This window comes from Scyliorhinus canicula, chromosome 9 (genome assembly GCF_902713615.1).
Source record: "Scyliorhinus canicula chromosome 9, sScyCan1.1, whole genome shotgun sequence".
Lineage (NCBI taxonomy): Eukaryota > Metazoa > Chordata > Chondrichthyes > Carcharhiniformes > Scyliorhinidae > Scyliorhinus > Scyliorhinus canicula.
In genome coordinates, this window is record NC_052154.1 from 24,012,282 (window position 1) to 24,032,923 (window position 20,642).

General features: G+C 44.0%; 1 protein-coding gene across 1 annotated transcript in view; it reads right to left on the reverse strand.

Annotated features, from left to right (window-relative positions):
- Positions 1–8,194: 8,194 nt before the first annotated feature.
- LOC119972018 (estradiol 17-beta-dehydrogenase 2-like) overlaps positions 8,195–20,642 on the reverse strand; it is a 44,384-nt gene continuing 31,936 nt past the window's right edge. Inside the window, exons 2-3 of the mRNA XM_038808439.1 lie at positions 11,925–12,137; positions 8,195–8,439 (exon numbers count right to left, since the gene is read on the reverse strand). Of these exons, the coding sequence (XP_038664367.1) occupies positions 8,195–8,439; positions 11,925–12,137 (458 nt within the window). The remainder of the gene's footprint in view (positions 8,440–11,924; positions 12,138–20,642) is intronic.

Genomic DNA, 20,642 nt, shown 5'->3' on the forward strand with positions numbered 1-20,642 from the left:
CCACCCACCCCCCCCCCCCCACCCCACCCACACCCACACCACCCCCCCCCCCCACACCCCCAACCTTTGGCTTCAGCTGTGTTTTGCTTTAAGTTTCAGGGCACTGCATTTAACCCCCCCACCACCTGGTCTGGGCTTGCAAAATCCTAACAGTTGACGTGGCTTGAGACAATTCACATCTCTTTAACCTGTGATTATTCCTCTCTCCAGTCTCACCATTTGGTCGCGTAAAGACTTAATTACCTGCAAACACTCGCATTTAAAGTATCGTCTTACATCATTGGCGTTGTCTTTATATACACTGTGTTTGTGTCATCTACCTCTTCACTCACCTGATGAAGGAGCTGCGCTCCAAAAGCTTGTGATTCCAAATAAACCTATTGGACTTCAATCATACAGAAAATAAAGGGAAATCATACTTGACAAAACTACTGGAGTTTTTTTTTAAGGATGTAACTAAGAGAATAGATAAGAGTGAACCAGTGGATGTGCTGTATTTGGATTTTCAGAAAGTGTTCAATAAACTCCCACATAAAATAGGCTAGTTATTCCCAATCCCATAACAGTGGGAGGGATTGGGCATAATATACTAGCATGGATTGAGAATTGGTTAGCAGACAGGAAACAAAGTAGGAACAAGAGAGTATTTTTTTGGAGTGGCAGGCAGTGACTAATGGAGTAGCACAGGATCAGTGCTTGGCCCTAGTTATTCACAATATACATCAATGATGAGAGAATCAATGTAATATTTCCAAGTTTGCTGATGCCAGAAAACGAGGTGGAATTGAGAGTGGCAAGGAGGAGGTAGAGAGGCTTCAAGGCGATTTACTCCAGGTGAGTGGGCAAATAATGGCAGATGCAGTATAACGTGGGGAAATGTGAAATTATTCAAATGTGAAATTGCAGAGATTGGGAAATGTTAATGTACAAGGGGCCTGGATGTCCTTGTACACCAACCACTGAAAACAAGCGTGCAGGTACAGCAAGCAGTTAGGAAGACAGATGGTATTTTGGCCTTCATTACAAGAGGATTTAAGTAGTGGAGCAGGATGTCTTACTGCAGCTGCACATGGCCTTGGAGAGACCACACCTGGAGTACAGTGCGCAATTATGGGTCTCCTTACCCAAGAAAGGATATACTTGCAAAAGAGGGGCTGCAATGAAGGTTCACCAGACTGATTCCCTAGGTAGCAGGATTGTTGCAGGAGGAGCTATTGGATCAACTAGGCCCGAATTCACTAGAGTTTAGAAGAATGTGAGGGAATCTTGAGGGAAATGTATTAACTTTTGACTGGACAGATTGGATGTAGAACTGATGTTCTCCCTGGCTGGGGGATCCAGAACAAGGGGTCACAGTCTCAGGATACAGGAGAGGCTATTTAGGACTGAGACGAGGAGAAATATCTTCGCTCTGGATGGTGAACCTGTAGATTTCTTTACCACATTAGGCTGTGGAGGCCAAATCACTGAATGTATGCAAGAAATAAATAGATAGCTAGACAATAAAGGCACCAAGGAATATGGGAAGAGGGCAAGTATGGCGTTGGGATTGAGGATCAGCTATGATCAAACTAGCAAAGCAGGCTCGATGGGCCAAATGATTGACTCCTGCTCCTATTTTCTGTGTCTAAGTGATTCAAAATAAAACGGACAATTATTAGTAACCTGAACATCTGAAGATTATACAGCGCAGTGGTTAGCACTGCTACCCCTCAGCGCCAGGGACCCGGGTTCGATTCAAGCCTTTGGTGACTGTGGAGTTTGCACGTTCTCTCAGTGACTGTGTGGCTTCCCTCCAGGTGCTCCTGGGGGGCCTAGGCAAGGTGCGCTTTCAGAGGGTCGGCACATACTCAATGGGCCAAATGGCCTCCTTGCGCATTGTAGAACTATAATTTCTATCAATTGGGTGTACTTTTTCCACACACAATTCTCCGATATGCTGGGAACAGAATCTCAAGGGAGGAAGTTTTAGCTCTCCACAATGAAGGGGCAGGTTTGGGTCAGATCGGATGTAAAAATGTTAAAAATCTGAAATCCAGCCCGCAACCACCTATTCGTGATTTTAATGGAACCCGAAAATAAAACAAAAAAAAATGGTAATCACTAATCAAGTATTTACAATTACAGTCAGCAGAATCAGGCGAAACCTGTTTGATTAGGTTTTGCAATGTCAAACTCCAGAGCCTCCATGACAACTGAAATAAAACCCGGTGAGGACAACCAGTTGCAGGGCTGGTGATGCATATATGAAAACGGAGGTGTGGATTAAAGCTTTGATGGCACAGGGTTTATTTTCCAAGGGAGGTGGAGTATTGGATGAAATTCTCCACTTGGGAAACTAAGCGTTGACTCCAGGACAGAATTGCATGGAGTTTGCATTCCTGTTGGGCGCACTGTTTGTGGAGCAATTCAGGATATTCTAAAGGGCCAGCACTCTGCGCACGTGAAGCTAGAGACATTCTCATTCCGGCTGGTGCGGATTCGCCAGGGCTCGAATTGGCACTGGAGATCTAGAGAATCTGCAGCTGCTTACAAGCACTCCACTCTCCACACACCCTCATTCCAGCCAAGACGAATGCTCCATGAAGAGCAGCACCATTCTTGGTGGATACGGAGTTTGATCGAACGCAGTGGAGGAGAGGCAGGACATGCTCTTCCCAAAGGTGGACAGAAGGCTACTGCCCGAGGTACTCAACTGGACCCTGGCGGAGGTCTCCGAGGCACTCAGCGTGGTGAGCCTCACCAGGCGGATTGGCGTGCAGAGCTGCAAGAAGATGAATGACCTCCTCAGGGCAGCTTGGGTGAGCCACCCCAGTCCCATCGAGGGCAATCAAATCCCACCTGCCCGTATCTCCCTCACATACCACCCTGCACCAAACCCCAACATCTGTATCGTCCTCTTTGCCAGGTGCCTTGCACCCACATGCCACCAGCTGCAGGCCACTTGCGTAACACTCCTTCATGCATCTCACTGTGTCCTATGTGTCCACTAGTAAAAGGCAGCCCATAACAGAAGGGGGTGGGAGAAGACCGGAGGGGCTTTCCGGACCCTCACTCGCCAAACAGAGGGGGATAGCATTATCTGGGGAGGTGCAATAGAGGACTATCTCCAAGGGAGAGGTCAGCATGTGACAAGTGAGCCCCTAATGCATCATGAAGCACCTACAGCAAGTGTGTCACCCCCCTCCTCCAGACCACTTCCCAAGATCTCACCATGCGTCTCGTCTTTTCTCTTGCAGGATCACCATCAGACCAAGCTGGCCGGTCTGGGGGACCTTGCCCACATCCACAACCCCAGCACACCCGAAAACCAGTCTGGGGATGACACCCATCACAGAGTCAGGATGTTCAGGAGGGGGCTTCAGCCACTTTCCAGTGCCTGCAGGTGCAATTTCAGGAGTCTCACGTCTTTCTGGTGCCGGAGATTGCATCGAAAATGCATGCTACCCGGGCCAATGCGGAACAGGTGGCGTCCGCGGTGGAAGCCATGGGTCAAGATGTCCAAGGCTTGGGGCACACTGTGCAGTCAATGGCCGAGACTCGGGATAGGGGAGCCCAGTGATAGGCAGCCATGTACCGGGCCCACAAGGTTGTGGCTGCCATGCTCCAGAGCTTGGCCCAGTCACAAAGGATCATGGCTGAGGGTATTGAGAGCATTGGTTGGGTGCTGCCTATCCTGGGCAAGTCACAGAGGGACATTACTCACTTGCTGAGGGGTGTGGCCCTGTCTCTGTGCTCCATGGTTGAGGGCATCGTGACCCTGGTTGAGATGAGAGCAGGCCTCCAAGACAGGTAGCATCAGGTGACGGTGGAGACACTACCACCCCCGTCCCAGGTAGGAGACCGGTGACCATCGAACACCCAGAGAGAGGAGGAGGTGATGGGACTTATGTCGGTGCGAGACTGAATGCAATCTCGCAAGACGTCTGCATAGTAGAGCGAGGCAGTAAGCCTCACTCTAATGTGCAGATTTCCAAGGTACCTGAAAATTTGGGAATCAACCCCTTCGCCTCAGAGACCTTGGGCCAGATAGAATGGCATGTGTCGGTCTCTCCCACGGGATCGGAGGCCCCCAGCTGCATGTCATAGAATTTACAGTGCAGAAGGAGACCATTCGGCCCATCAAGTCTGCACCAGCCCTTGGAAAGACTACTCCACTTAAGCCCACACCTCCACCCTATCCCTACAACCCAGTAACCGCACCAACCTTTCTGGACACCAAGGGCAATTAATCATGGCTAATCCACCTAACCGGCACATCTTTGGACTGTGGGAGGAAACCGGAGCACCCGGAGGAAACTCACGCAGAGAACGTGCAGACACTGCACAGTCACCCAAGCTAGGAATCGAACCTATGACCCTGGAGCGGTGAAGCAACTGTGTTAACCACTGTGCTACCAGGCTGCCCTTTGGGCAGGGTGGTGTCCTGGCACTGCTGGTACCACTTGAGTACCCTGGCAGTGCCACCTGCCTGGGACCCTCCCATATTGCATTCGGGCGGGCGGGGAGAAAGAGGTCAGAGATTGTTTCGGGGGCCTTGGAGATTGGGATACAATTTAAAAATGGTGTCCGATCACTCTCTGCAAGGGGGAGTTCCGGTAAGCTGAGCACCCCACTGTATAAAATGGGTCTATGTGCAGCCTCAGCAGCGCGTTTCCCGTTGAATAGCCAGTGCTGGGAAATGCGCGGTTAAACGCGCTCGCTAGGGAACTTTGTTCCCTTTTGGGAGAATTGCGCCCATAGTCCTGGAATAATTTGGAGGTATAAGAGGGCCATATAACTGAAGCAGTTATGAAATTTTCAAGATTATTTCACTATCCTTCCTTTGCCATTGGTGCGCTAAGCTCACAGAGAGCTCATGTAAAGGACTGAAGCTTTGCACACATACAACTACATCATATTCAGCAGCAGAGACAACTGGAGTTATACCAAAATATTAGGTTCACCGAATAATTGGGCACAATTAAATGCAACACTTTTATCAGCCATGTTCTTTATACGTATCTGAATCATATTCAAATTATTTCTTGCCCATTTGTTACGAATAATTGAGCGTGTACCTGAACAAGACACCCTCAGTGTTCAAGTGAAGGCAAGCATCTAGCAGAGGGCAGTAGAGCGGAGCTGCTGATTGGCTGTTGCGGGGAAAACTTGCATCAGTGCATTGCGGTCACTGTATCATGAAGGTGGTTTGTGGAGGAGCTGTTGTCAAGTGACAGTTAAACCCCAAACACTTCTTCAGTGTTTCCCTCCCTATCTCCTCCTCTAACCAAAAAAAACAAACAATCACTGTAAGGATCCCAGCCGAGTAAAGATAAAGAGGGCGACCCCAGGGCAGGTAGAAGTAGAAAGAAGTTGAACCGTGACGTCACAGCCTGCAGGTAAGTGATTGGCTGGTGACTGGTAAGTAGTAGCATCGTTAATCAAGGATAGTTTAACAGCTGCAGAAAGGCAGTTCGAAGGGGATCTGCCTACTGAGGTCATATGGGCTGAAATTAGAAATAGGAAAGGAGCGGTCACATTGTTAGGAGTTTTCTATAGGCACCCAAATAGTAATAGAGATGTGGAGGAAGAAATTGCAAAACAGATTATGGATAGGTGTGGAGGTTTCAGGGTAGTTGTTATGGGCGACCTTAACTTTCCAAATATTGATTGGAGCCTCTATAGGTCGAACAGTTCGGATGGGGCAGTTTTTGTACAGTGTGTGCAGGAGGGTTTCCTGACACAATATGTGGATAGGCCAACAAGAGGGGGGGCCACATTGGATTTGGTACTGGGTAATGAACCGGGCCAAATGTTAGATTTGTTTGTGGGAGAGCACTTTAGAGATAGTGACCACAATTCGGTGTCTTTCACTATTGCAATGGAGTGGGATAGGGCGAGGTTTATAATTGGGGGAGGGGTAATTATGATGCAATTAGGCAAGAATTAGGGAGCATAAGATGGGAACAGAAACTGTCAGGGAAAAGCACAGATGAAAAGTGGAGCTTGTTTAAGGAACAAATACTGCGTGTCCTTGATAGATATGTCCCTGTCAGGCAGGGAGGAAATGGCCGTGTGAGGGAACCATGGTTCACAAAAAAGAGGTTGAATGTCTTGTCAAGAGGAAAAAGGAAGCGTATGTAAGGATGAGAAAACAAGGTTCAATTGGGTCGCTTGAGGGTTGCAAGGTAGCAAGGAATGAGCTTAAAAAAAAAGGGCTTAGGAGAGCTAGGAGGGGGCATGAGAAGTCCTTGGCAGGTCGGATCAAGGAAAACCCCAAGGCTTTTTACTCTTATGTGAGAAATAAAAGAATGACCAGGGTAAGGGTAGGGCTGGTCAAGGACAGCAGTGGGAGCTTGTGCATGGAATCAGAAGAAATACGAGAGGCGTTGAATGAATACTTTTCTTCAGTGTTCACCAAGGAGAGGGGCCATGTTTTTGAGGATGAATGTGGGTGGGTAGGGTAAGATACAGGTGGGTAGGCTGGAGGAGGTAGATGTTCTGAGGAAGGATGTATTAGCAATTTTGAAAAACCGGAGTGTCGGCAAGTCCCCTGGCCCAGATGGGATATATCCAAGGATTCTTTGGGAGGCAAGGAATGAGATTGCAGAGCCTTTGGCTTTGATCTTTGGGTCCTCACTGTCCACGGGGGTAGTGCAAGAGGACTGGAGAGTGGCGAATGTTGCACCTCTGTTCAAGAAAGGGAATCGGAATGACCCTGGTAATTATAGGCCGGTTAGTCTTACTTCGGTGGTCGGTAAGTTAATGGAAAAGGTCCTGAAGTATAGGATTATGACCATTTGGAAAGATGCAGCTTAATCCGGGATAGTCAACACGGATTCATGAAGGGTAAATCTTGCCTCCCAAATTTGATTGAATTCTTTGAGGAGGTAATTAAGTGTGTGGATGAGGGTAGAGCAGTTGATGTTTTATACATGGATTTTAGTAAGGCATTTGATAAGGTTCTCCATGGTCGGCTCATGAAGAAAGTAAGGATGTGTGGGATAGAGGGTAATTTGGCCAATTGGATAAGTGACTGACTATCACATAGAAGACAGAGGGTAATGGTGGATGGAAAATCTTCAGACTGGAGACCAGTTACCAGTGGTGTACCACAGGGATCAGTGCTGGGTCCTCTGCTATTTATAATTCTTATCAATGACTTGGAGGAGGGGGCTGAAGGGTGGGTCAGTAAATGTGCTGATGACATCGAGATTGGTGGAGTAGTGGATGAGGTGGAGATCGGTTATAGGCTGCAAAGAGACATTGATAGGATGCAGAGCTGGGCCGAAAAATGGCAGATGGAGTTTAACCCTGATAAGTGCGAGGTGATTCATTTTGGTAGAAAAAAAATTGAATGCCGATTACAGGGTCAACGGCAGGGTTCTGAGGAATGTGGAGGAAAAGAGAGATCTTGGGGTTCATGTCCACAGACCTCTGAAGGTTGCTACTCAAGTGGATAGAGCAGTGAAGAAGGCTTATAGTGTGTTAGCATTTATTAACAGGGGGCTTGAGTTTAAGAGCAGCAGGGTTATGCTGCAACTATACATGACCCTGGTGAGACCACATTGGAAAGGGTGCAAAGGAGATTTACCAGGATGCTGCCTGGTTTGTAGGATAGGTCTTATGAGGTAAGGTTGAGAGACCTAGGGCTTTTCTCTTTGGAGCGGAGGAGGATGAGGGGTGACTTAATAGAGGTTTATAAGATCATGAGGGGGACAGATAGAGTGGATGTTCAGAGACTATTTCCTCGGGTGGATGTAGCTGTTACAAGGGGGCATAACTATAAGATTCAGGGTGGGAGATATAGGAGGGATGTCCGAGGTAGGTTCTTTACTCAGAGAGTGGTTAGGGTGTGGAAGGGACTGCCTGCTGTGATAGTGGAGTCGGACACTTTAGGAACTTTCAAGCGGTTATTGGATAGGCACATGGAGCACCCCAGAATGACGGGGAGTGGGATAGCTTGATCTTGGTTTCGGACAATGCTCGGCACAACATAGAGGGCCGAAGGGCCTGTTCTGTGCTGTACTGTTCTATGTTCGCCAATCCTTGAAATAAAATGAAATGCAACATATTTAGCCCAGCCCCGATCATTTGTTCTAAAACAGATATGCATAATCTACTTAAGAACACTGACCATTGCTCGACTGGTTCCCCAAATTAAAGATTAGCCTAATCATGGAGAAAAAGGACTTTGGATGTGGAATGCAGCTCAATGTTGAGCCTTGACTATGCAGTGTTTCACAATAAATACTGATGAAGGAATGATACCTGAAACACTTGTGACGTTAACCAGTCTGCCTTTGGCTTGGCGAAGTAACGGAAGGAACATTTTGGTGAGTTCCACAACGCCAAAGAAGTTCACCTCCATGCAACGCTTGTAAATATTCAGAGGGAGAAGTTCTGCATCAGCAACAAACTCGAGGACACCTGCATTATTCACAACACCCCAAAGTCCTAACGATAAAAGGAACATGCTTTAGGAAACAGTAATTTTGCAACAGGTCTATCTGGAAGCAGTATTACAAAAGGAAATGGAAAGTAAAATCTCGATTTTTTTTTAAATAAGCGCATACTTTAACATCCTTCATCAAATTTTACAAGGACACAAAACTTAGAATTTACAGCACAGAAGGTAATTAATCCAATGTCTCACTGCTAACTCTTTGCTCAAGCAATTTAAAACTAGTCCCACTGCCCCTCTATCTTTATATAGCCCTGTATCTTCCTGTTTTATGTACTTATCTAATTTTCCTATAAATGGTATAATGGTCTCGGTTTCAATATTGCCCTGAGGAAAATACCCAATGCTTCAACAATCTGCTGTGTAAAGAAATTTTTCCTCACTCCGTGATATTTTTAAATTGGTGATTCCTCATTACTCACTTCCCAAACCTGAAAAAAACATTTGCATGTAAAGCTGGGGAATAGTGTACAAGTGATTATGAATCGTTATTGCTATTGCATTTGAAATAATACCTTTAACATAATAGAACATCCCAAGCCACTTCGCAAGGGCAACCTTTACTGTGAACAATGATAGGAATGGGATGATAGACTGATTGTAGCTTGGTTAAAAAACTAAGCTGTGAGGAGACAGTATTAAGCTGGATGTTTTAAGAAAGATATTACAGAGCCTGAATCCAAGATGACTGAAGATTCATTCAACAAAGGTGAAGCAGAAAGAGAGGAAGATGCAAAGACCAGGGTTAGAAGAACAATTACAACCATAAGCACAAAAAGAGCTTTAACAACAGGAGAAGGCCATTCATCCCCTCGAACCTGCACACCATTCAATTAAATCAAGGCGGGACAGTGGTGTCATGGTGGTGGACAGCCAGACGAGAAAGAGCTAGAGTATGCACGGGAGAGGTGGATAGACAGATCCCAAGCTAAGAAATAAGTCAAATCAAACTACTCTTCAATAACAGACACTTCTTCACTTTTAAGTGGGTCACAGACTACTCTGAAAATTTTGAAACTTGGTAGGAGAGAAAAAGCTGTCCTCTAACAAAACACAACAATAATGGTAAGCATAATAGACTACATCATAGAGAATTATTTTGGCAGGAGAACAGCTTAGGAACAGCTTGGCAGGAATTAATACCCAAAACTAATCTGATTTAACTGAGTTTGATGTCTTGACTTACAAGCATTGGAACACCTGCCAAGATATTTTCTCTTCTTTAAAATTTTGATTTTCTGTCACTTATTAATTACCTCAATTACACTTGGCATGTTAAATGTTATACTGCTCCAAGCTAAAAATTGCTGTAAACTTTTTATGGGGGTTTAAAGCAAAATTCCTGGCTATTTTTAAAACTTAATCACAGAAACATTCGTAATAAAAATGCTTTACCTTTCAATGGACAATGGAAACATAGTGCCCGACGTTATGCCATTGCCCTGTTTTTAACTGGAACTCGATAACGTAATGAGTTGAGTCATTGGTGCAGAGTGAAGTAATATCACTCATTACTCCCATTCAATTTCAGCACCATTATGAATATTCATTTTGTTTTTGCAGTGTAAAAAGTTAAGTTACCTCTATAGTCAGTGGTTTTAAAAGGTACAAGTCATGGTAATGAGAAGCAAATTATATCCATGAATAAATGAAAATATCTCCTTTGATAACCGATAGAAATTGACTTTTCTAGTCAGCTAAAACCATGAGTGTAAGGGAAGATGATAGAGTGTAGAGTTAAAAGGGTTAAATGAGAACTCATTAAGAATAATTAACTATAATTATATTAAGCATTACGCAAGTACAACAATAGCTGGGAATCCACTAAGTGTTAATCCCGATTATAAGTTTAAGACAGAAATTAAAGTGTAAATTTCACATTTGCAAGTTGCTTGAGGCTGCAAGGTCAGTGACGTCAACTAGCTAAAATGTCCCATTGTTGTACAGCACAGGTAGTCCTGTTTCTTTTGTAACATCCAGTCTAGGGTGATAATGCCTTCACGAAAACCATGGTTCTTTAATTAATGTTAGATGCAGGTGTGGATAATTTGGAAAATTGGCAAGCAATGGAATGGGAAATGTGCACCAATTTAATTAAAAACATATATCTCTTAAATTGATGGACAGACATTTGGGCCAAATTGAGTGAATTATAAATTAGTTAAAGCCAATCAGAAGTAAAAAGAAGGCTAAACCTTAACATAATAATATCCTTAATATCACTTACCAGGATGGAAAAACTCATCCCAGGATCACCCAGTCTATATTTCTGAAACTTATTTCCTTTGCTGCTTGCTTTTGAGAAACGCCATCTTTCTTTTGTTTAAATTACTTAGTTATTTCATCCCTGTATATTATTATTTGAAGAATTACTACGATCTGTAATTGAATGAAAACTCAACTACTGTATTCGCTAAAGACAATCAATCTGACTAGTTTGCTGCAGGGCTAGTTAGAAACTCTCTTTTGTATTGAAAATAAGTTTACCAGTGGCACAGCTGACAAATAAAGTACAAGTGGACTTTGCCAAGAAGCACAGACTTGACCTCTTATTTGGGAACTGAGAAGAGGTAACGGATATCCAGGGTTCTAAATAGACATGGGGATCCATCAATAACACAAAGGATTCTGTAACGCATCAGCAAAAAACTCTTCAAATCCAAATCATAGCCTGTAATCTTGCATATTCCATTTCCACAAATGAAGCTGCCTGGTGAACTTCAAGTATTATGACAATCAACTGTCACAATCAGTTCTGTGCAGTGACTTCAACTCCTGGCTGCCAGGTCAAATTACAAATGCACATGCATTCGAGTGACTGTAGACACCAACAAGTTCACCTCTAAGGAAGGGGGTGACATAAATGATTGCAAAATACCAAATGATACTTTAAAGTATGCCGGGGAAATAAGATGGGAGGGTATGATTTAGAACTATTGAAAAGTAAATGTAAGGAGACTTCGGAAAACACTTATCAATGAGTAATGAATGTTTGGAATAACTTGTCAGACGGGTCGGTTGAGAAAGGAAAAAAAATGAGGCATATTTAAAGTGCCTCAACAAAAACTTACAGCACAGGAGGACGTTCAAGCCTTTGAAAAGTGCAATCATGCCGAGACGCACACATCTATTAGGATGAGTTTCAATTTCCTACTGTTCTCCAAATGGTTCTCGTTTTTTCCCTTAATATTACATATATTTAGAATACAAAGCATGATTGCACTTATTGAAAAAAGCTTTGGATTCATTTCTATGTGCTCTGTAGGTCCTCTCTCAAATCTCCAGAAGAATGTACAGTAAGCCTTGTTTTCCACGAATATTTTCCCCAGGCAAGCTGTGAGCTATCATTCCCAATAAAAGGAATTGCAAATCTCCTTGAAGTAGAAAGTCGGAACAAAATTAAAGCTTCAGAAATGTAAGATAAAATATAATTTTATCTTCCACAAACATTAACTTTTTAAATTTATGCATCACTAACCTTTGTAATCCAGATCATCTTTTATCTTTGCGAAGGTTCTGGCTATCTGGTCAGAATTGGTGACATCTAGCTGGAGTACTGTGAGTCTCTGTGAGCCACCCATCCTCAAATCTTCGGCGCCAGGTCCCGTTAGGTGCATAACTCCAGCAAATACAGTGAAGCCCAGTTGGTCGAGGTGTTTTGCCAATGCATGGCCAAATCCAGAATCACATCCTGTTTAGTGAAAGAAGTAAAAGGTATCATGATGTCTTCTAAACTCCAATGAGTACAAGCCCAGACAATCCAGTCTTACTTCGTCTCACACTCCTGCCATCCCAGGAATTAGTCTGGTGAACCTACACTGGGCATCCTCAATAGCAAGAATGCTCTTCCTCAAACTAGGAGACCAAAGCTGCACACAACACTCAAGGTGCGGCCTCACCAATGCCCTGTATAACTGCAGCAAGACATCTCCACTCCTATACTCAAATCCTCTATGATGGCCAGCATAGCATTATCTTTCCTCACCACCTGCTGTACCTGCATGGCAACTTTCAGCGGTGTTTCCACCATGACACCCAGGTCTCGTCGTACTTCTTCTTTTCCGAAATTGCCACCATTCAGATAATAATCTGACTTCCTGTTTTTGCCACCAAAAAGTGGATAACCTCACATTTACCCACATTCTATTGCATTTGCCATTAATGTGCCCATTCAACCAGCCTGTCCAAGTCACCCTGCAGCCTCTTTGCATCCTCCTCACAGCACGCATTGCCACCCGGCTTAGTGTCGTCTGCAAATTTGGAGAAATTGCATACAATTCCTTCGGCCAAGTCATTAATGTATATTGTGAACTGCTGGGGTCCCGGCACTGAACCCCACTAGTTACTACCTGCCACTCTGAAAAGGATGCGTTTATTTCCACTCTCTGCTTCCTGTCTACCAACCAGTTCCCTACCACGCCAATACATTACCCCCAATACTATGAGCTTTAATTTTGCTTACTAATCTTGTGTGTGGGACCTTGTCAAAAAGCCTTTTGAAGTCCAGATACACAACATCCACTGGTTCACCCTTGCTCACGCTACTGCTCACATCCTCAAAGAATTCCAGAAGATTTGTCTATCATGATTTCTCTTTTGTGAATCCATGCTGACATGGACCGATCCTGTCCGCGCTTTCCAAACACTCGTTATTTCATCCTTGATAAATCGACTCCAGCATTTTCCCGACTACCGATGTCAGGCTAACCATTCTATAATTCCATGTTTTGTCTCTCCCTCCTTTTTTTTAAAAAGTGGGGTTACATTAACTACTCTCCAATCCATTGGAACCCTCGCAGAGTCTATAGAATGCAGGAAAATGATCACCAATGTGTCCACTATTTCTAGGGCCACTTCCTTAACTACTCTGGGATGTCGAGAATCAGGCCGTGGCAACGTTTTGGGTTTTAATCCATCAATTTCTCCAATACAATTTCCTGATGAATAAGGATTTTCTTCAGTTCCTCGTTCATGCTAGACCCTCTGTCCCCTAGTATTTCCGGTTCCTCTTTAGTGAAGATAGATACAAAGTATTTGTTGAACTGCTCTGCCACTCCTTTGTTGCCCATTATGAATTCACCGGTAAGGGACCTACATTTGCCTTTGCCAGTCTTTTTTATGTTCACATATCTACAGAAATGTTTGCAGCAGTTATCATGTTTTCTGCAAGCTTACTTCCGTATTCTAGTTTCCCATTAACAAATTAAACCCTTTGTCCTCCTCTGCTGAATTTTTAATTTCTCTCAGTCCTCAGGCTCGCTGCTTTTTCTGGCCAATTTATATGGCTCCTCGTTGGCTTTAACACTATCTCCGATTTCCCTTGTTAGCCATGATTAAGCCACCTGCCCCGAACTACTCTTGTGTCAGACAGGATGTACAACTGTTGAAGTAGCTTTATGTTCCAGATTTTTCATTACTGAATTTTGTCATGAGAGAGTACCTTTAAGAAATAGCATTTATAAATGGATATGTATATAAATATCTGTAGTGAGAGTACCTTTAAGAAATGGGTGTTTATTACTGCAGTCATGTCTGAGAATGGGTGGTGCTGTGCTGGCTGTCAGCATTTTACTTTCGCTTTGGGCTTTTTGCTGCAGGATGGGTTTGGTTTCATTTTAGTTTTGGAGAAGCTGCAATCATAGCAGGATGTGTGTTAATCTCTGCAAGTTTATGAGTGTCCATTTGCTGATTTCAACGTGGTACCTGTTCTCAGTCGGGAATTTAAACCTGATGTGTTTCGGTTTAAAAGGTTTTTTTTTTTTTAAAAGTCTTACGGATGTTAAAAGGAAAGCTTAAAGGATTACTTAGTGGTGTAGTCTTTAGGGGTTGTATTTGAATTAATGGTTGCTAAGATGTTCACTGTTTGTTTTAAAAAGGTTAACTTGAGTTCATAGAATAAACATTGTTTTGCTTTTAAAAAATACTTTTCCATTTCTGCTGTACCACACCTGTAGAGTGGGCCGTGTGCTCCCCATACCGCAATCTATTCAAAGTTGTGGGTCAGGTGAACTCAATGATACACTTCGGGGTTCTCTAAACCTTGGCCCATAACAATTTAAATTCCATTAGCTGCTGTAAACGCATGTCCCCATGGGTCTCTGGAGTATCAGTCCAGCAACATTACCACTGCCACACTATCTCCCTCTATTATGCATCCCATCACATTTCCTTTCCATTCACTTCAGATTAAATTACCCGCCTCGGCTGAGAAACCCATGCACATTTTTTTTTTTTACGGTGACAAATTTGCACTGGATGGACAAATTTTGGGACTCAATTATTCAACACCCTGCACTGCTTATGACTCAGGGAACGTCAAATTTTATCTAAGTATCTGAGCCTATTTGCCAGTGATATTTCCAAAATTAAAAATACTGAAACATTGCCCTTTTGCAACAGAAGTAAGGACTCTTCAGTACTTAGAAAATACTTTGGTCTTGGAATTTAGCAATGGTGAAGTGGTTGTTTTTCAGGCCTTCCAATTCAAAGCCTATCCATCTTATTAGTGTATGCAAAATCAAAATCAGTATCCAAAATGCACACTGCACACGCAAACAAGTGGCAAACACCTGTCCTTCAAAAGGGACTGCTGGAGGCTGCAAGCAACAAGGCAACTTTAAAAAAATACACTTAAATATGGAGCTGGGAGGAAGAGAGTGCCCCTCCTCACTCCACATTCAAAGTTGCCAGGCCACCTGCCACGTTCCACCCTCACCTCAAAGCTAACATTAACCTGGCTTCAGTCATTAACCACTGCTGCCCTCCCTTCTGACCAATGTTATTTAATCATCTACCCCACCCTTCCTTTAAACATTTATAGGTGGACTGCTGCTGGCATTGCAGTCGCCTGACCTTCCGTTCCATGTCACTGATAAGCTGCCTGGAGACACGTATTCGGTGTTCAAAGATTGCTAGCTCAAGGTCGCAGTCCAAAAGCCTCAAATCAATCTATTCTGCGTAGTGTGGAGGCCAATTGTTTAAGCTGATTAAGTCAGCTCCTGTTTTTGCATTTATATCTTATAGTGTGTTTGACATCAATCCAGTGCCACGCCAACAGCAAACTGCATTACAAGTTGTAAAAAAAAAAAAAATCTCATTGTGCATCAATGAAATTAAATTTAATAAAATTATTTTAACAAGAAAATGCACACCTTGAAAGGGTGCTAAATTAGAAACAGTTCCAAACAGGGACAGAGCAACTAACTTGAGCATTTAAATGAAGTTTCTTGGAATGTCCCAAAGAATTTTACAACCTATCACTTACTTGGAATTTCAGTCATTGTTTTTTTCTATATAAAAGGACAGGTGTTTGCCACTTAATATGATTGATGTCAGCAATCGTAACCCAATTAAGGATCAGCATTTTGCTGTTGTAGGTTATGACATCAATTTCTGTACATTTATTGAATCATTCCGTTTTTGTTTTGCGGAATGACGACATCAACCGGAAGTCTCCAGTTGTTGCAATTCACATTTCCCGCCGGCAGTGCCCCTCCGCCAGCAGGTTTTCCAGTGTTGTGAGGTGGTTTCAAAGGGAAATCCCATCGACAGGCGGCGGGAAGATAGAATCCCGCCGCCCGCAAATGGCGTGCCGCCGAGAAGCATGCGAATGGGCAACGGAGAATCGGGCCTCTTGTCAACAAAACAAAAAATGTGTTTTGAGAAGTTCACAACTATCTGGGTATAACTAATGTGCTGATGACTCCATTTGTTTGCATTTCTCGATCAGCATGAAGGTAACAAACGGAATCGGTAGTGTAGTGAAAACTGCTGAATATTTTGTCCACAAATACCAACATGAGACTATAAGACATAGGAGCAGAATTAGGTCACTCGGCCCATCGAGTCTGCTCCGCCATTCAATCATGGCTGATATTTTCTCATCCCCATTTTCCTGCCATCTCCCCACAACCCCTGATCCCCTTATTAATCAAGAACCTATCTATCTCTGTCTTAAAGACGCTCAGTGATTTGGTCTCCACGGCCTTCTGCGGCAAAGAGTTCCATAGATTCACCACCCTCTGGCTGAAGAAATTCCTCCTCATCTCAGTTTTAAAGGACCGTCTCTTTAGTTTGAGATTGTGTCCTCTGGTTCTAGTTTTTCCTACAAGTGTATCATACTCTCCACGTCCACTCTATCCAGGCCTCGTAGTATCCTGGAAGTTACAATAAGATCCCCCCTCATCCTTCTAAACTCCAACGAGTACAGTCCTCAACTGTTCCTCATATGACAATTTCTTCATTCCAGATATCATTCTTGTGAACCTCCTCTGGACTATTTCCAAGGCAGCCTACCCTTCCTTAGATACGGGGCCCAAAACTGCTCACAATACTTCAAATGTGGTCTGACCAGAGCCTTATACAGCCTCAGAATACATTCCTGGTCCTGTATTCTACCCCTCTTGACATGAATGCTAACATTGCATTTGCTTTCTTAACTGCCAACTGAACCTGCACATTAACCTTAAGCGAATCGTGAACAAGGACTCCCAATTCCCTTAGTGCTTCTGTGTTCCTAAGCATTTCCCCATTTAGAAAATAGTCTATGCCGACATTTCTCCTTCCAAAGTGCATAACCTCATACTTTTCCACATTGTATTATAGGGGCTGGTTTAGCACAGGGCTAAATCTCTGGCTTTGAAAGCAGACCAAGGCAGGCGAGCAGCACGGTTCAATTTCCGTACCAGCCTCCCCGAACAGGCGCCAGAATGTTGCAACTAGGGGGCTTTTCACAGTAACTTCATTTGAAGCCTACTTGTGACAATAAAAAGAGATTTTCTTTTTTTCCCCCCATTTAATTCATTTGCCACTTCATTACCCACTCTCCTAGCTTGTCCAAATCCTTCTGCAGCCTTCTTGCTTCATCAATACTATCTGCCCCTCTGCAGGTCTTTGTATCATCTGCAAACTTAGCAACAGTGCCTTCAGTACCTTCTTCCAGATCGTTAATGTATATTGTGAAAAGTTGTGGTCCCAGCACATTTTCCCTGAGGCACACCACTAGTCATCAGCTGTCATCCTGAAAAAGACCCCTTTATCCCCACTCTCTGCCTTCTGCCAGTCAGCAAATTCTCTATCCATGTCAGGATCTTCCCCTTAACACCATGGGCTTTTAACTCATTTAACAGTCTCCTATCGGCACCTTGTCAAAGGCCTTCAGGAAATCTAAATAAATCATGTCCACTGGTTCTCCTTTGTCTAACTTCCTTGTTACCTCCTCAAAGAACTCTAACTGATTTGTCAGACATGACCTCCCTTTGACAAAGCCGTGCTGACTCAGTCCTATTTTACCATGTACTTCCAAGTACTTTGCAATCTCATCTTTAATAACAGACTCTACCAATGACCAAGTCAGGCTAACCAGCCTATAATTTCCCAACTTCTGCCTCCCTCCCTTCTTAAACAGGGGTGTTACCTTAGCCACTTTCCAGTCTTCTGGGACTCTTCCTGCCTCCAGTGATTCCTGAAAGATCATCACTAATGCCTCCACAATTTCCTCAGCTATCTCTTTTCGGACCCTGGGGTGTAGTCCATCCGGTTCAGACCTTTCAGTTTCCCCAGAACCTTCTCTTTAGTAATTGTCACTGCACTCACCTCTGCCCCCTGGTTCTCCTGGAGCTCTGGCATCCCACTGGTGTCTTCCACCGTGAAGACTGATGCAAAGTAACTATTCAGTTCATCTGCCATTTCTTTGTTTCCAATTATTACTTCTCCAGCCACATTTTCCAGTGGTCCAATGTCTACCTTTGCCTCTCTCTTACCTTCTTTTATATTGAAAAACTCTTCTTATCTTCCTTTATATTACTAGCTAGCTTGCACTCATACTTCAACTTCTCTCCCCTTACTGCTTTTTTAGTTGTCCTCTGCTCACTTTTAAAGGCTTCCCAATCCTCTAGCTTCACACTAATCCTCGCCACTTTGTATGTTTTTTTCTTGAGCTTTTATGGTGTCCTTGACATCCCTCATCAGCCATGGAGGCCTTGTCCTCCCCTTGGCATGTTTCCTCCTTCTTGGGATGAATTTCTGTTGTGCCTCCCGAATAACCCCCCAAAACTCCTGCCATTGCTGTTCTACTGTCTTCCATGCTGGGCTCCATTTCCAATCAACTCTGGCCAGCTCCTCCCTCATGTCTTTGTAGTTACCCTTATTTAATTGTAATATCGTTACATCTGATTGCAGCTTCTCCCTCTCAAACTGCAGGGTAAATTCTATCATATTGTGGTCACTGCTCCCGAAGGGTTCCTTCACCTTAAGTTCCCTAATCAAGTCTGCCTCATTACACATCACCAAATCCAGAACTGCTTGTTCCCTAATAGGCTCTGTCACAAGCTGCTCCCAAAAAAAAAACATCTCTTAAGACATTCTACAAATTCCTTTTCTTGGGATCCACTACCAACCTGATTTTCCCAGTCATCCTGCATATTGAAGTCCCCCATGATTATTGGAATATTGCCTTTTCTATCTCCTGATTTATTTTCTGCCCCACATCCTGACTACTGCTAGGGGGCCTGTACATAACTCCCATCAGGGTCTTTTTACCTTTACAATTCCTCAACTCTACCCACAGAGATTCTGTGCCTTCTGATCCCATATCGCTCCTTGCTATCGATTTAACTTCATTCCTAACAAACAATCCCAACCTCCCCCTCCTTTGCCCATCTGCCTGTCCTTTCGACAGGACATATATCCGTGGATATTTAGATCCCAGCCTGGATCCCCTTTGCAGCCACGTCTCTGTGATACCACAACATCGTACCGGCCAATTACAACACCCTCAATCCTGCATTGACCATCTCCCCTTTCACACTCTCCTTAGTCACTGTACCCTGTACTGTGGCTCTTTTTGATTTTTGACTATGGCTTCTCTGCTTTACACTTTCCCCCTCATTACTTTTGTTTCTGGCTCTGTTTTACTTCCCTCCGACTTCCAGCATCGGTTCCCATCCCCCTGCCACATTAGTTTAAAACCTCCCCAACAGTACTAGCATACACCCCCAACAGTACTAGCATACACCCCCCTCGGACATCGGTTCCAGTCCTGCCCAGGTGCAGACTGTCCAGTTTGTACTGGTCCCACCTCCCCCAGAACCGGTTCCAATTCCCCAGGTATTTGAATCCATCCCCCGAGCCACACATTCATCCCATCTATCCTGACATTCCTACTCTGACAAGGTAGTATCACTGGCAGCAATCCTCAGATTACTACCTACTTTTTCTAACTCCCCGAATTCAGCTTGTAGGACCTCATCCCATTTTTACCTCTATCATTGGTGCCTACGTGCACCTGACAGCTCGCTGTTCACCCGCCCCTCGCCACAGAATATCCTGCAGCCGCTCCTGTTTTGCAGGGAGATGACCGCAAGGGATACCTGCACTGCCTTCCTACTCTTGCTCTGTCTTCTGATCACCCATTTTCTATCTTCCATAGTAATTTCCACCTGCGGTGCGACACACTCCCTAACAGAGGAAGTCCAGAAGGGGAATAAAGGCATGTGCAGTTCTGATTGCTTCTTACTGAATCTTCCGCAGAGCTTCACAATGGTGATGAATAGGATGAAAAGGTGGAACATTGCTTTAACTTTCGGAAGGTGCTTGTCTATCATTTTGGAAACACGGCATGTTGTCAAGACACATTGAGGATCTTAAACTTGGGATGGCAAGAGCAAGGTCTGCCTGGTACACCCACATCCCCCCACCCCCCCAATTAACAGCATTTTAATATATTTTTGGAACCATCGTCTGTATGCCCACATTGCGAAAGTGGCTGCGATGTTTCAAAGGTGCATTGCCAGGTTTAGCAATCACAGATAACAAGGAGAAAAAGGGCCTTCACTGTGAAGTTGGAGAATTGGAAGATATCTTTGAGACACTAAAGCCTGCACATGACAAAAATGACTATGAACCAGCCAAAAATGAACCAACAACTTATTTCACACTGAATAAAATACAATATATGAAACAATTGCCTTCCGACACACAATCGCCTTCCGACACACTAAGCCCGAAGCCAATGTGTCAACTGACCGATACTGTACATGTTTGCGGCAGCCATCTATCAAATGCAACGTGGAGCATACTGGAAAAGAAATCAAAACAATTATTGAAGGTTACTTCTCTGGTAAACTATGCCAAAAATGATAGAAAGCTGCTGGAGCCAGGAAGGTGTTTTCGCTTTCAGAGTCCCGAGCTAGTGAGG